The 13,350-nt window shown below is 41.1% G+C and overlaps 1 protein-coding gene across 1 annotated transcript in view; it reads right to left on the minus strand.

Moving 5' to 3' along the window:
- LOC138161003 (protein FAM240B-like) overlaps window positions 1-4,491 on the minus strand; it is a 17,749-nt gene extending 13,258 nt beyond the window's left edge. The window contains exon 1 of the mRNA XM_069087761.1: window positions 4,349-4,491. Coding sequence (XP_068943862.1) covers window positions 4,349-4,491 — 143 coding nt within the window. The remainder of the gene's footprint in view (window positions 1-4,348) is intronic.
- Between the last annotated feature and the right edge of the window lie 8,859 nt (window positions 4,492-13,350).

Here is a 13,350-nt window from a genome sequence, read left to right on the forward strand (position 1 = left end):
GAAGGAAGGAAGGAAGGAAGGAAGGAAGGAAGGAAGGAAGGAAGGAAGGAAACACACATTTATCAAGCACCCAGGCTGTGCCACACACTTTACAATTGTTACCTCATTTGATCCTCACAACCATTCTAGGAGGTAGATGCTGATATTATCCCCATTTTAAAGTGGAGGAAACTAAGTCAGACAGAGATGAAGTGACTTGCCCAGAGTCACACAGCTAGGAAGTGTGTGAGGCCAGATTCGAACTCAGGTCTTCCTGACTGCAGCCCAGACCTCTACCTCTACCCTCTCCACGACTTAGCTGGAGACCATAAATCTATACCTGAGCCAAATTGACTTAAACAATTTAATGTTTTTAGTTCAAGGTACAATGGACCATAATCGAAATGTTGGCCAAATATACCTATCATTATGTTTACCTCAATATTAACAAATGCCAGTCTTAGTGAATAGAAAGTCAAGTAGCAACAGTCTTCTTATGTGAATTAAAAGCCCAGATGGGGCAACAGGGAGAAAAACCGATCTTCTCTGCACTTACAACTACAGCCGGGGCCTGTGTTGGCTCTTACTGATCCCAGCTTCAGTCACAGAAGCTGAGGAGATCACAGGACTGATAGCTCCATAATGACAGAGTTCACTTACTTGAGCTGACCCTTGAAATATAGTCTTTAAATCACAGAGAGAAACTGAGAATGGAAAATAGGCACAAAGACTTTGGGCTTAACAGGGAAGATCCATTGAACTTTTAGCTGTGCACCACATGCATCTAAGTGCCAGCTCCAGAGAGAGATTTGGAAGGAAAGACATAGGTGTGGACCTGGTTTCAAAGTCTCCTTTGGATCCCGCCCCTATGAACTTTCCTGAGTCTTTTCACCTGAGAGTCTAAATCTTAGTTTCCTCAATTGCAAAATGAAAGGCAATAGACAGCCTGTGAGGCAGCTAGGTAGAACAGTGGAGAGAGCACTGGGCCTGGAGTCAGGAAGACTCACCTTCCTGAGTTCAAACACTTTACTAACTGTATGACCCTGAGCAAGTCACTTAATCTTGCTTGCCTCAGTTTCCATTTCTGTAAAATGAGCTGGAGAAGTAAATGGCAAACACTTCAGTACCTTTGCCAAGATAACCCCAAATGGGGTCAGGAAGGGTCAGGTGTGACTGGACAACAAAGATAGCCTCTGAGGTCCCTCCCTTCAGTCTCTAGAGCTGTGGTACCATGCATGACATCAAGAGGCACAGTTTTAACTGGGCACAGGATGTGTCTGTAGGTTAAAGCATCTGTACTACCCCAAAAATAAATTTTAAAAAATGGTTGACTCAACAGGAACTACAATTAGACCCATCTCTTCACTGGTTTGAGGCCCACTAGAGAGGAGGGTTGCTGGATCTATTATAGAAAAGGAAGAATTCCTGATAGTGGACTTGGGTAGGGATTTGTCTGTGTTTTTGTCATTGGATCAAATAAAGTATGTACTTTATGTGATATCTGAGTGCTCGCAGGAAAACCGAACATTCTTAGAGAAGAACGAGCCACACTGTGATGTCGAAAGCATGATGGCTGCACAAGACATACTGCTGTTTTCAAAGCAGATATCCATGGAAGTGAAATATGCTGTCGAGATTAATCCTGATGGAGGACTGCAGGTAAATGTAGTTTGTCAGGTCAGGGGCCATGGCCCAGTTTACACATGGTTTATATAAGGATGATAATGAAAAGGCAGTTCTCTACATCTCTCCCTCAGAGATACATATTTTAAGAGAAAATTTTGCTTAAAAGAGACCCACAAAACATTCTAAACTGATATGTAACCTTAACATTGATGACCAGACTATAAATAAATGAGAAAAGCAGTATAATATACTGGTATGTGAGGAGGACTTTGTTATCGTTCTTGGAGGTAGTTTCTCAGGATCCGTGGCCATGGGCATGTCTAGTTTCCAGGTGTTTGATAATAACTCCCAGAATAGCCCCAAGGATTCCAGATACTAATTCTGAGAACCAGAGTGAGAGACAGTCCTACTGAGGCTGCACCGTGAGATCAGGGACGACATAATGTAATATTTACTACATTTGTACAGAATGATGAGCTTGATGTTAGCAAGATGCTGTCCTTGTTGCCCTATAGAGCAGGTGGGCACTGGTCAGTGAGTAGGGAAAACCATGGGGAAGCCCTGGGGGAATCACACTGTGTGCCTCAGCCATTCCCCATTGAGGCTTGAGGGGATTTAGGCGAACACAAGGGTGTGCCTGTCTCAACTGACCCCATTGAGGCATAGGAGTAGTTCCCCCCCCCCTTTGGGCTTGCCCTGAGAAGGGTGATTAGGGAATGCTTTAGGAAATGCTTCTCCCACAGCCCTCTGGGAAGACTAGACTGGAATAAAGCTGATTATTAACCCTTCTGAAGCTGTCTGCCTGTCTGACCAGATCAAGAGTAAACCTGTTAGAAGCTGGAGACTGAGAACTCCTGTGTGTTATCTGTGGAACAACATGTCTTACAGCTTTGGCCAGGAGATGTATTTTTAATCAAACAAGAGATAGAAGTAATCATAGAGGATAAAATACACAACTTTGATTAAAGGCATGGATCCGATCATGTCGCCACCCTACTCAGTAAACGCCATGGCTCCCTTTTGCTTCAGGAATAAATACGAAATGCTCTGTCTGGGACCCAAATCCTGTCTTAACCCACCTCTCCAGGCTTCTTACACCTTACTCCTTAAAAGGTCTTCTTTGGTCCAGTGACTCCGGCCTCCTGGCTGGTACACAAACAAGACAACGCTCTCTTGGCTCCAGGCACTTTCTCTGGCTGTCCCTCAAGTCTGAAAAGCTGTCTGTCCTCTGCTCTGACTACCGATGTCCCTGATTTCCTTTAAGTCACAGCTAAAATCCTACCTTCTATAGGAAGTTTTCCCCAACCACTCGTAATTACACTTATAGTGCCTGGCATTCAATAGGCTCCTAATATATATTAATTGACTGATTACATGAAACCAAAAAGTTTCTGGACAAAATTAATGCACCTAGGATAAGAAGGGAAGCGGCCAAATGGGAAAAAAAAAATCTTTGTATCAAAATTCTCTGATAAAGGTTCAGCATTCAAGCTATAGGAAGCATACATGCACATACATATATATATACACACACACACACACATATGCACATACACATATATACACATTTATGTATATACATATGTCCCCAATATATAAATGGCCAAAAGATATGAAGAAACAGTTTTCAAAGGAAGAAATGCAAAGTATTCACCACCATGGGAAAGAATGTTCCAAATCACTTATAAGAGAAAAATGGAAATCCAAACAATTCTGAGGTTTCACCTTACACCCTGGAAATTGGCAAAGATGAATAAATGCCAATGATGTTCAACAGTGTGGGTGTTGAGGAATGATAGGCACTTTAATATATTGATGGTAGAATTGTGAGATGGTGGAACCATTTTGGAAAGCAGTTTGGAATTATGCGAAAAAGGTGACTTAAAATGTCCATAACCTTTAGAGCAGAGACTCCATGACTGGGCTTATAACCCAATGAAGCCATCAGTGAGAAGAAATCCCCATGAACATAAAAATAATGATAGCAGCACTTTTTGAGATAAAGAATTGCAAACAAGGGGCGGCAAGGTGGCACAGTGAATAGAGCACAGGCCGTGGAGTCAGGAGGACCTGAGTTCAAATCTAACCTCAGACACAACACAAAAACTAGCCGTGTGACCTTGGGCAAGTCACTTAAACCCAATTACCCTGCCTTCCCCTTCCAAAAAGAAAAAAAAAAGAATTGCAAACAAAATAGATGCTCCTTGTTCGAGAAAGGATAAACAAATTGTGGCACATGATTGTAAGAGAATTGCCGTACTTTAAGAAATGATGTGTGTGATGATAATAGTGAAGCAGGAAAAGATCCACATTTGCTGACGAAAAGTAAAGTGAAGGAGAGCCCAGAAAATGATATAGTCAACAATTAAGAACAATGTAAATGGAAAGGTATGGGGACCACATGCCAAAAAATCAAAGGCAAATGCGACAAAATTATAAAGATCATGCAGGCCTCAAATTAAGGGACATGAAAAGACATCCTTCCACCCACCCCTTTGTGTAGGTGGGAGGTCCACAGATGTCACACATTCCATATTTTCAGGCTTTTTTTTCCTATAGCCATCATTTGTGTGGATTTTTTTTCTCTTTAGAAAATGACTTTTTTCTTTTTTCTTTTTTTTTTTTGATGGGATGGCTGCCTGGGAAGGGGAGGGAGAAGGACACTGGGGAAAACTCTGATGAGGTAAGAAACAGAAGTCATCAACAAAAGCTTATTTGAAAAAAGCAAAAGGAAACCACATACTTTGTCAGGGCACTTCTTCCCTGACGATCTTCTTCCAATTCCCGATAGCAAGTTTGTTTGCCAATTTCTTTTTCCCAGAAGCTTTTAAGATCATGACAGGTTTCACAGCAGAAGACTTCCCTTCGAATATACTGATTATTCATTTCCTGAATAAAAAGAAATGAAAACCAAACTACCACAGTGCAACTGTTTTAGCAGATTCAACCTCTACCCTTTCCTGTCATGGGAAATGTAGTTTGTCTGAAAGAGGCAGGACAGGGGGCAGCTAGGTGGCACAGTGAATAGCCTGGAGTCAGGAGGATCTGAGTTCAAATGTGACCTCAGACACTTAACACAAAAAAAATAGCTATGTGACCTTGGGCAAGTCACTTAACCCCAACTGCCCTACCTTCCCCCCTCCAAAAAAAAAAGGAGGCAGGATGAGTTTTTTTTTTTGCCCCCCTCATGGGAAGGAGGTAGGCTTGTTATGTGCAATGAAAAGCCACCTTCAGATCATCACTAACACCCATCACCGAAATAAAGAAAGTGGGCAAGAATAAGAAGATACAAAATAGGTTTGCTTCTGATAGTTGGACAGAACCTGTTCTAGAAAGAATAAGAAGACATGGAAATGACATGTCCTCTTGTTTTATTGGAAGAGATGAAGTGAAATTAAAAAAACTTTAATTTTTTAAAATTTAAACTTAAAAAACCTTAAAATTGTTTTCCATTAGGAAATTCTTTATATTTGACATATAAATGTAACATAAATATAATAAAATGTAGAAGGAAGTTTACTTCGAAGAGCTTTATTACGTAAGAAGAAAATAGAAACTTGCACAGAAATACATCCCTATTCAGTTTTCGAATTTCCTGTCAGCTATATTGGGAAGAAGCAGTGCGTGCACTTAATGAGCGGCATCGTTGCATATTTATAAAACTAGGAAGAGTGAACTGAGTTAAAAACAAGTAGAAGTCCATAGGTCTGAGGGCTAAAGGAAATTTCCTATGTGCTTTGTCTTCCTTCCATTCCCTTGTTTGATTATTATGAGAATCTGTGTCTTCAAGGGAAATTCTGCGTAGGCTGATGCCTGCTCTCTCGCAGGCTGGTAACATGGGACATTTAGAGAAACCAGATGTCTCTTTTTAAGAGATTGGCTTTCTTCCAGCCAGGCTTCTGTACCATTGCCAAAGCTGCCTTCTATATCCATCACATTGGCCACTTCACCCCGCTCCTTTTTGATCCTCACAATAGTTCCCAAAGATCTTCACCCTCTGCTCTCAAGTACCCAAGTAGGACCCCTTGACTTTCTGTATCTTTCCTTTCCCTTCCTACTTTTCTATACATTTATTTTATCACTTCCTCTAATCATCTTCTCCTTCATACTTTAACTGAACTATATCCTATGTTGTAATACCGATTGCCCAGTTTGCCCAACATACTCTTTGGCACTCAAGAAGCTTCTGAAATTCCTAAACTTCTGACAGGATTTTTAGCAGAGTTTCTTCTGTTTTCCAGCACTGTCCCTCACCTGGACATGGAATTACACCATCCTTTCCACTTACTCCAGTCACTAAAATATCCTTTCCTATTGCTTGTATAGGATGTAAAATGAATAATTATTTAATGTATGCATCAAGTCTGTTTCTATGGATTTAAATTCATGATTCCAGAACACTTAAGCTCACAAGGCAGACTAGACACATTGACCTCGGTATTACCATTGAGTTACCTCTACACACAGGTAAAGGAACACAGAGCAGAAGATGGAACCAGGAACCTGAGGTCCTGTGTTATGCTCATCGAGGCAAGCACATGTTCATTCTTTCATCCATGCACCTCAGAATTCTCTGTCTTAAACATTCACAGACTGTAGGAATTAGGCCATTTTCCGATTTTGTTCAATGTTCAGAAATGCAAAAAAGAGTTCTAGGACTTTTTTCAAATGCTGAATTTCACTGAAGGGGCATATTCACTTATTTGAACCAATGTCCTGGCCATTTATCAGGGGTGATCCATTGTATCAGAGCAACTCGAATGGTGCAATGAGCTCTCATGAACTCCCTTCAGCACTAAAGGATGTACACTTTGGGTTGATGCAGCAATTCTTTATTTGTCCCAGTGACTGCAGAAATGCACTGAAGAGGCTTCATGACTGAGCCAGAAGGAACCACTTATTAGGATATTAATGGAGCTAAGGAGAAACAGCTTCCTCTCCCTTCCCTTCAATGGAGCATTTCATTTGTGGTTCTGATAGCTTCTCTCTTGGATTTCCAGAAAGGGCTGGGGGAAGGGGTCGCTCCTCCTACTTCCATCTCCTGTCGTGATGGCATGGCGATACCCATGTCATCCAGAACACGTGTTGCCTTAGGCAAGCCTGAAGTAGGACCTCAGGTCCGTGGGTGCCTCTTGGGTTCTTTCCCCAGAGCACAGGTAAAGAACAGCCATCATAAGATGAATGTTTCTAGCCTTGGTGGCTGGCTCATGAGACTGTGAGCTTTGGGGCTTTTAAGTGGGGTGGGTGCTATTTGCCAACTGTAGCAATTCTTAGAGGAGAAGCGCACCACAGCACAAGAGCCCAAGCAGTATTCTGGCTTGCTAGGAAATCTGGATGTATGAGTTATTCAGAAAGTACAGGTCAGGGGCAAACGGAAATGATCTATTGGACCATCCTGCAACATTGCTTTTAGCTTCTGAGAAAGGCGATGGTCCCTTTTTCATGCTCTAAGTGTTTGCTAATGCATGCTTGTAAAATCATTTGCATTTTAAGCATTTCCTTATTGGAAGAGAACCTAAATCACTATCCTATACCTGGTACTATTTTGTACATTGAACATCTTTTCTCAAAAGGGACCCTGCTGATCCCTTTTAGGGGAGACAGTAGACATGAGCCATACTTAAGTTTTAGGAAAAAAAATTTTCCCTGAAACTCTGGCTTAGGCAATATGAAGCTAGAGAGAATGAGAAAAAATCCTGATTCCACTCTGGTGTCAGACTTCCCCAAGATAGAAGAATGTGGTCCATGTAAGTCCTGAATCGGAGCCCCTTGTGAATGGAAGTGAAAACCATTATTGTTAATGACTATCACATTAGCCTATTAACATTAACAGGTGAATGTCAACATTAATTACATTCATTGGATAGCCAATCATTATCAAGAATATAAGCTCTTTGAGGACTACTTTTCATTAATTATCTTTGTATCTCTGGCATTTAGCATAATGCCCTGCACATAGTAGGTCCTGAATAAATTCTTATTTAATATATATTTCCATATAACTCCAACAAAAGCTGTCAATTATTGTTTCTTTAATGTTTGAAGGAGATCTTTCCTAAGTGTTTCATAACTTAACTAGATGTTCTGATTAGTTGAGACCAGCTGGCTAATTTCGACTTCAGCAGCAACACTGAACAATTTTAAATACTTTTCTAAAGAAAATATATTTTGAATCTAGATGAAAAGTCAGATTCCTTCCTTCCGTTACTTATGTATTATTGATGGTCACCTCTGCATCCTCAAGAAGAAAGATAAACTACAGAATCGATAGCAACTTTAGAAATGCACTTTTAAGGAAATAGCAAAATAAGACTAGTTAGAGACAATCAAAGAGATCTATTTCCCCTCTCAGGGTTTTGATGGGAAAACCTAAAGTTAATGAGTTCCTCTTACCGCAGTTGCCACGGGAAGAAAAATGTCATAACCTACCACAAAGTTTCCACCTGCCTCACAGAATTGCTTTGAGGAAACTATTTTGAAAAGCTAAAAGCATGGTGTAAATGCAGTTCTTTTCTCCCAAAGAAGTCAGATCAGCTTGAAAGTGCATGACTTACTCAGTTCTTTCATCAGAATTTAAGTCACATGGAAGGGGAATAATGGAGAAACAGCTGTGCCTGAGATAGAACCATGGCCAATTAGCACTTTGCAGTCACAGAGTGGGAGACCATCTGGGCTTTCAGGGATCTCCATAGATCACATCAAGTCCAGGCAAAACGTCTTAACACAACTCTGAACAGCTGTCCTATTTTCAAAGATCTACTGGGTGGAAGAATGCTCTACCACCCTCACTCATTGGACTTAATGCTACAGGCAAAAAGTCTGGTATTAAAGCAGAGAGGCTGCATGATATGGGGAACTGAGAATTAGCTTTGGAGGCGGAGTTCTTAGGTTTAAATCCAACTTTTCATCAATGTAAGTATGGGCAAATCACTTAACCTCTCTGGGACTTGATTTCCTGGTCTGCAAAATGAGGAGACTGATCTAAGTTAGTGAAGTGGGAACCACTATCTGTATATAAGAATCCCTGTGGACTGCATAATCACTCAGAAAACCACACACACACACACACACACACACACATTTATTTATTTATTTTTCCTTAACACATCAGTGCATTAAAATCAGATAGGAACAACACTTTAATCTGGATGTATTCTCGAGTGTTGTGAGCTCTGTGCAAGCTGCATATGGGCATGTCTTTTCTAAGTGACCTCTTCAGATCCCTATCAGCTCAAAATCGACGGCCCTTTTAGCCAGTCCTCATACTGGAGATACAGGGAAGCCATCACAAAGAAAAATGCTGAACTAGCCAAAGATGCAGAAGCCTATGCTGGCAACACAGCAACATCAGGCAAGAGCCCTACTTAAAATTGTGGCCACCTAACCCTTGCTCCATTGTATTCACTAGATAACGTAATGCTTTGGGGGTAAAACATAATTTTAGTGAATAATAGAGCACTTTAGAACTAAATAGGAGAATTAGAATTTTGAAACTCTTCTTGAGTTTGTAGTAGTTTAAGTAGTTAGACTGTAAAATACTTGAAGTTTTGATTGTGCTATCCTTTATCTTCTGTAAAGTGAAAAGTATCTAGGTTTATTAAGTGTTGGGAAAACACCAGAACTGAAGACATCTTCGAGAATGTTACCTCCCAGTCATTATGCCTAAACTATCTGAGGCAGAGGGATCTTTGTATCTTCTTTTTTCCTACCACATCAAGTCTAAAGTCCTCACTTTGGCTTCCATTATCTAATTGGCCATCGGGCCAGTTCCCCTCAATGTCTCCTTAACGTGCTTTATTTGTTCCTTCCTTTATGCTCTGGCTCATTTTTTTGTCCTCATCTGGAATTCCATCAGTTCCTCCTTCCATCATCTTTTTTCACTCTTTATGGCCCAAATCATTCTCCATTAAACCTTTTCTAACCACCTGAAACCGCCTCTAAACTTTTACAGCACGTGTGTACTTGACATCCCTCCTGCTGGTGTCACTCAAGAGACAAGGATGAAGGGATGGATGTTCGGTGGGTGTGAGCAGATCTCCCAATGTCCCCTTCCAAACACTGCCAAGTCCTCTTTGACCACGAGGCTAAAGGGACGTGTGGGACCAGGAAGCAAGAAGACAAGAGGACAAGGTCAAAGGGATGTCAAGGATTAGGTTTATCTCTCTAAAATTTAAGTTAGAGCTGCCAAAGTAAGACATCCAGTTGGATGCTCAAGAAACCAAACATTAAGCAAGATTGTAATTTATTTGAGAGAAAAAGAAAAAAAAACTCTCAGGAGAGATACTTCTAGTCCATGTGAATGATGTGTTCATGGGAGTAAGACATGAGGAAGCAGGAGTCATTTCTTCTATTTATCCTGAAAGAGGGACTTGAAAGGGAGGTCGCCTATCTAAGGGGGGGGGGTACTCTGGGAACCTCTGCTTCAAAAAGGAGGAGGAGCAAACTGTGGAACCTGTTAATTAAGTCACTGGTTCAGGGGATGACTGACAGCTCAGTCTCCTTGCCCACTAGCACCACCTCGTGGTTATAAATTGTTTCACAATTTTAGTACTAAATACAATACAACTATTGGAACCAGAATCATAAGCATTTGAAAAGACCTAAAAGATATAGAGTCTTCATTTTATAGATAATTAAAATGAGGTCCAGAAAGATTAAATGACTATCTTGGGGTGAAAAGCCCAGTTTATAATGCAGAGCAGGGACCGGGCCAAATGTCTACAGGCTCCTTACTGGATAGTTCCTTAGTCAGTCCTTCCCAATGAGATGCAAGGCAGGTGTCATCGCTTATATTTCTTTGTATCTCTGTAACAGCAAGCACCTGAGCATACCCAGGATGGCTGCTAGCACAGGTGCTTTGGTCTTCTTCACTAAAGGAAAGCAACTTTCAAGGAGTCAATAATCTTTAATTAAACATATATATCATTCACTTAGTTCAGGGGAAAAATCAGCACCCTGAACTTCAGAAAATACAAACAGAAATTACAAGTGGACAAGAGACAGAGAAAATAACACAATTCTACAGACCAACAGACAGGGCTTCTAGCTGTCTTACCATTACATATATATAGTTGGTTACCAGAAAGGGAAGCACCAACTTCTGGGGTTTCAAAGCCAGGGACTCAAAGGCTGCCCAGAGTCTCATCTGGCCACATCACACAACACTTCCCATAAGTGAGCCCCAAAGCACAATGTTAACCTCAGAGCATATACAGACTTCTTCAGGGTCAGAGGGCATCACAATGCTCTCCACCCCACTGCCTAAATACAAAGTCACAAAAGCTGTGGGCCTCCTCCAAGCAAGCTTCTCTTGTTGGGCTCCAAATGAGGTCTATTAATGGGCAGGGAGGATCTTCACCTCCCATTAACATTACAGTCTCCTACAATGTTAAAGGGCTATGCTTCTGAGCCTTCTCCCCACCTCTACAGTAAATCTTTTCAATATATGGCACTGATACTGACATCAATTCACTTGTGTGCCTTTCACACCCCTCACTCCCCCAATCTCAAAAACCCTCCCCTGATCCTCCTGCCTTCATTAGCTATTGCCCCACAGCTCTCCTCCTTTCTGTGGCTAACCTTGAGAAGGTCATCTAGAATCAGTGCCTCCATTTCCTTTCTGCTCACTCCCTCTTTAATTCTTTGCAGTCTGGTTTCCTGCCTTATCATGCAGCTGAAACTATTCTCTTCAAAATGACTAACGATCTAATTTCACAAAGCTAATGGTCTCTTCTCGATGCTCCTGCTCCTGGATCTTTCTGAAGACCTGGACTCTGTCAGTCACCACCTTCCTTGATGTTCTGTTGTGTCTTGGTTTTTCTGACACTGCTTTCTCCTCTTTCTCCTACCTATCTGACTGCTCCTTAGCTGTTTTCTTTGCTAGATCTTCATCCACATTGCTCCTGGTAATGAAGAGTCCTTCAAGACTCTATCCTGTGCCCTTGTCTCTTTTCCTTCTACATTATCTCCCTGGTTGATCTCACCAGCTCCCAAGGTTTAATTTTTTATCTCTATGCAATGAGTCTAACTTTATAACCTGCAAACATCTTAAAGTCATCTTAGTTTTTTAGAACTTCTGGACATAAAAGCTTCTCTCTCTTTATTTACTGTTTCTCTGCTAATATTGTTTCTTTAACAAAATAATCAGTAACCATAGTTTCATGTGGATGAAAAAGATTTGTGACATTAGAATACAGCATGTAAAGAATAGCCATCTTTTTCTAATAATTAAGGTACTTGAAATGAAGTATTGTGTAGCAGATGAAAAGACTACTCTGCTTAGAATTTCTACTCCATCTCATTGTGATTGAATTTTGTCTCAGACCACGCCTTAGCTTGCCAGGAGCTATGAACCTTGAGTGAGTTGTTCAGTCAAGGTGAAGGTAAAATACCCATTCAAATATCACAGTGTTTCATGTTTTGAGCATAATAGGAGTGATAGGTTAATTATTTGTGCTTTGGGAATTTGCATCATATTTTAAGTTTTTAATTCATGATGCATTAAGGTATTCAATATATACTTACAAGTCTTTTTTGTTGGAACATTTGTGTATGTGTGCACGGACACACTGGAGAAAATAAATAGCTGTCCTCTACCTGATCTACTTCGTACACGGAATGCCCATGGGAAGCCCCTTTGGGGAGATCTGAGATGGGGACCAAATTAAAGCTTCATTGAAGAGATTGTCTGCAGACAATTGCGGTTAGTAACGTGGTCTCTGAGCCAGAAACAATAGGTAAAAGGCTCATCTCCTACTTTAGAGGCCAGGCTTTCCTAGGACTGAACCTGGTCCGTGTAGATCCAAAGATAAGGACCCTGCGTGGGAGAGAGCACCTTGGCCCCTTGGCCCAGTGACTTTGTGACCGAGGCCAGTGGAGAAAAACTGACAAATGCCATGTGTGGGCAGCGTGATATGATTTTTATAATAGTAACTATCTTCTCCTTGCTGCATTCATTTTAACTATCTAGGAAGCTGACTTTCCAAAATCTTGAATAAGTTCTTCATGATTCCCAGATCCCCTTATATGAAAGAAAGCTCCAGTTGCTATTTCTATCCAATATTTCTATCCCACTGACTGTATTTTCTAAACAAACTAGATGCATGGGAGTACAAATGAACAATTAGATTATTTTTTACCAGTGAAGCATAATGTACCTCAAAAACCCAGGAGGCATGAAATAGGCAGCATTGATCTAAACGTGGCAAATTCAGGAAGATTTGTTACAGTGGGAGGAAGGGATAATTTGTAGTGTTGTTGATGAATGTAAATATGCTTGGCTCACTTTGTGTGAAGCAAAAACCTTGACAACGAAGATTATGAAGAATTCTAGCAGGTGCTAATGCAGTTTGAACAGACTAGACCCCTCACTCAGAGGGGATGGGGGCCAGACAGAAACTGTGAGAGTGACTGATGAGTCCCTAAGTCCAGTTCCTGACACCAGAGGGATTCTGCCAGCTCTCACTCATGTTTGCTGTAATCAAAAGGCATCTGGGGTCTGCTAAACCTAGACAGATGCTCTAACTTCCTTTTCCCTCCTGAGTATAAAATTACTGGGGCCATTTCAATTCAACTTGGGCGGAATTGGTCTCCTAAAATTGCCATGTGAAATGCCTCTCAGAAGCCATGATCACAGGATCACGGAATCACTGGTTTGGAGTTAGAAGGTCATCTAGCCCAACCATTGTCTCTTTTATAGGGATACAATGGAAACACTAAGTTTAGAGTCTGGGACTTGGATTCAAA

The sequence above is a fragment of the Petaurus breviceps genome, unplaced genomic scaffold (genome assembly GCF_028583685.1).
Source record: "Petaurus breviceps papuanus isolate PSGF00001 unplaced genomic scaffold, PetGlider_PUasm1.0 183, whole genome shotgun sequence".
Lineage (NCBI taxonomy): Eukaryota > Metazoa > Chordata > Mammalia > Diprotodontia > Petauridae > Petaurus > Petaurus breviceps.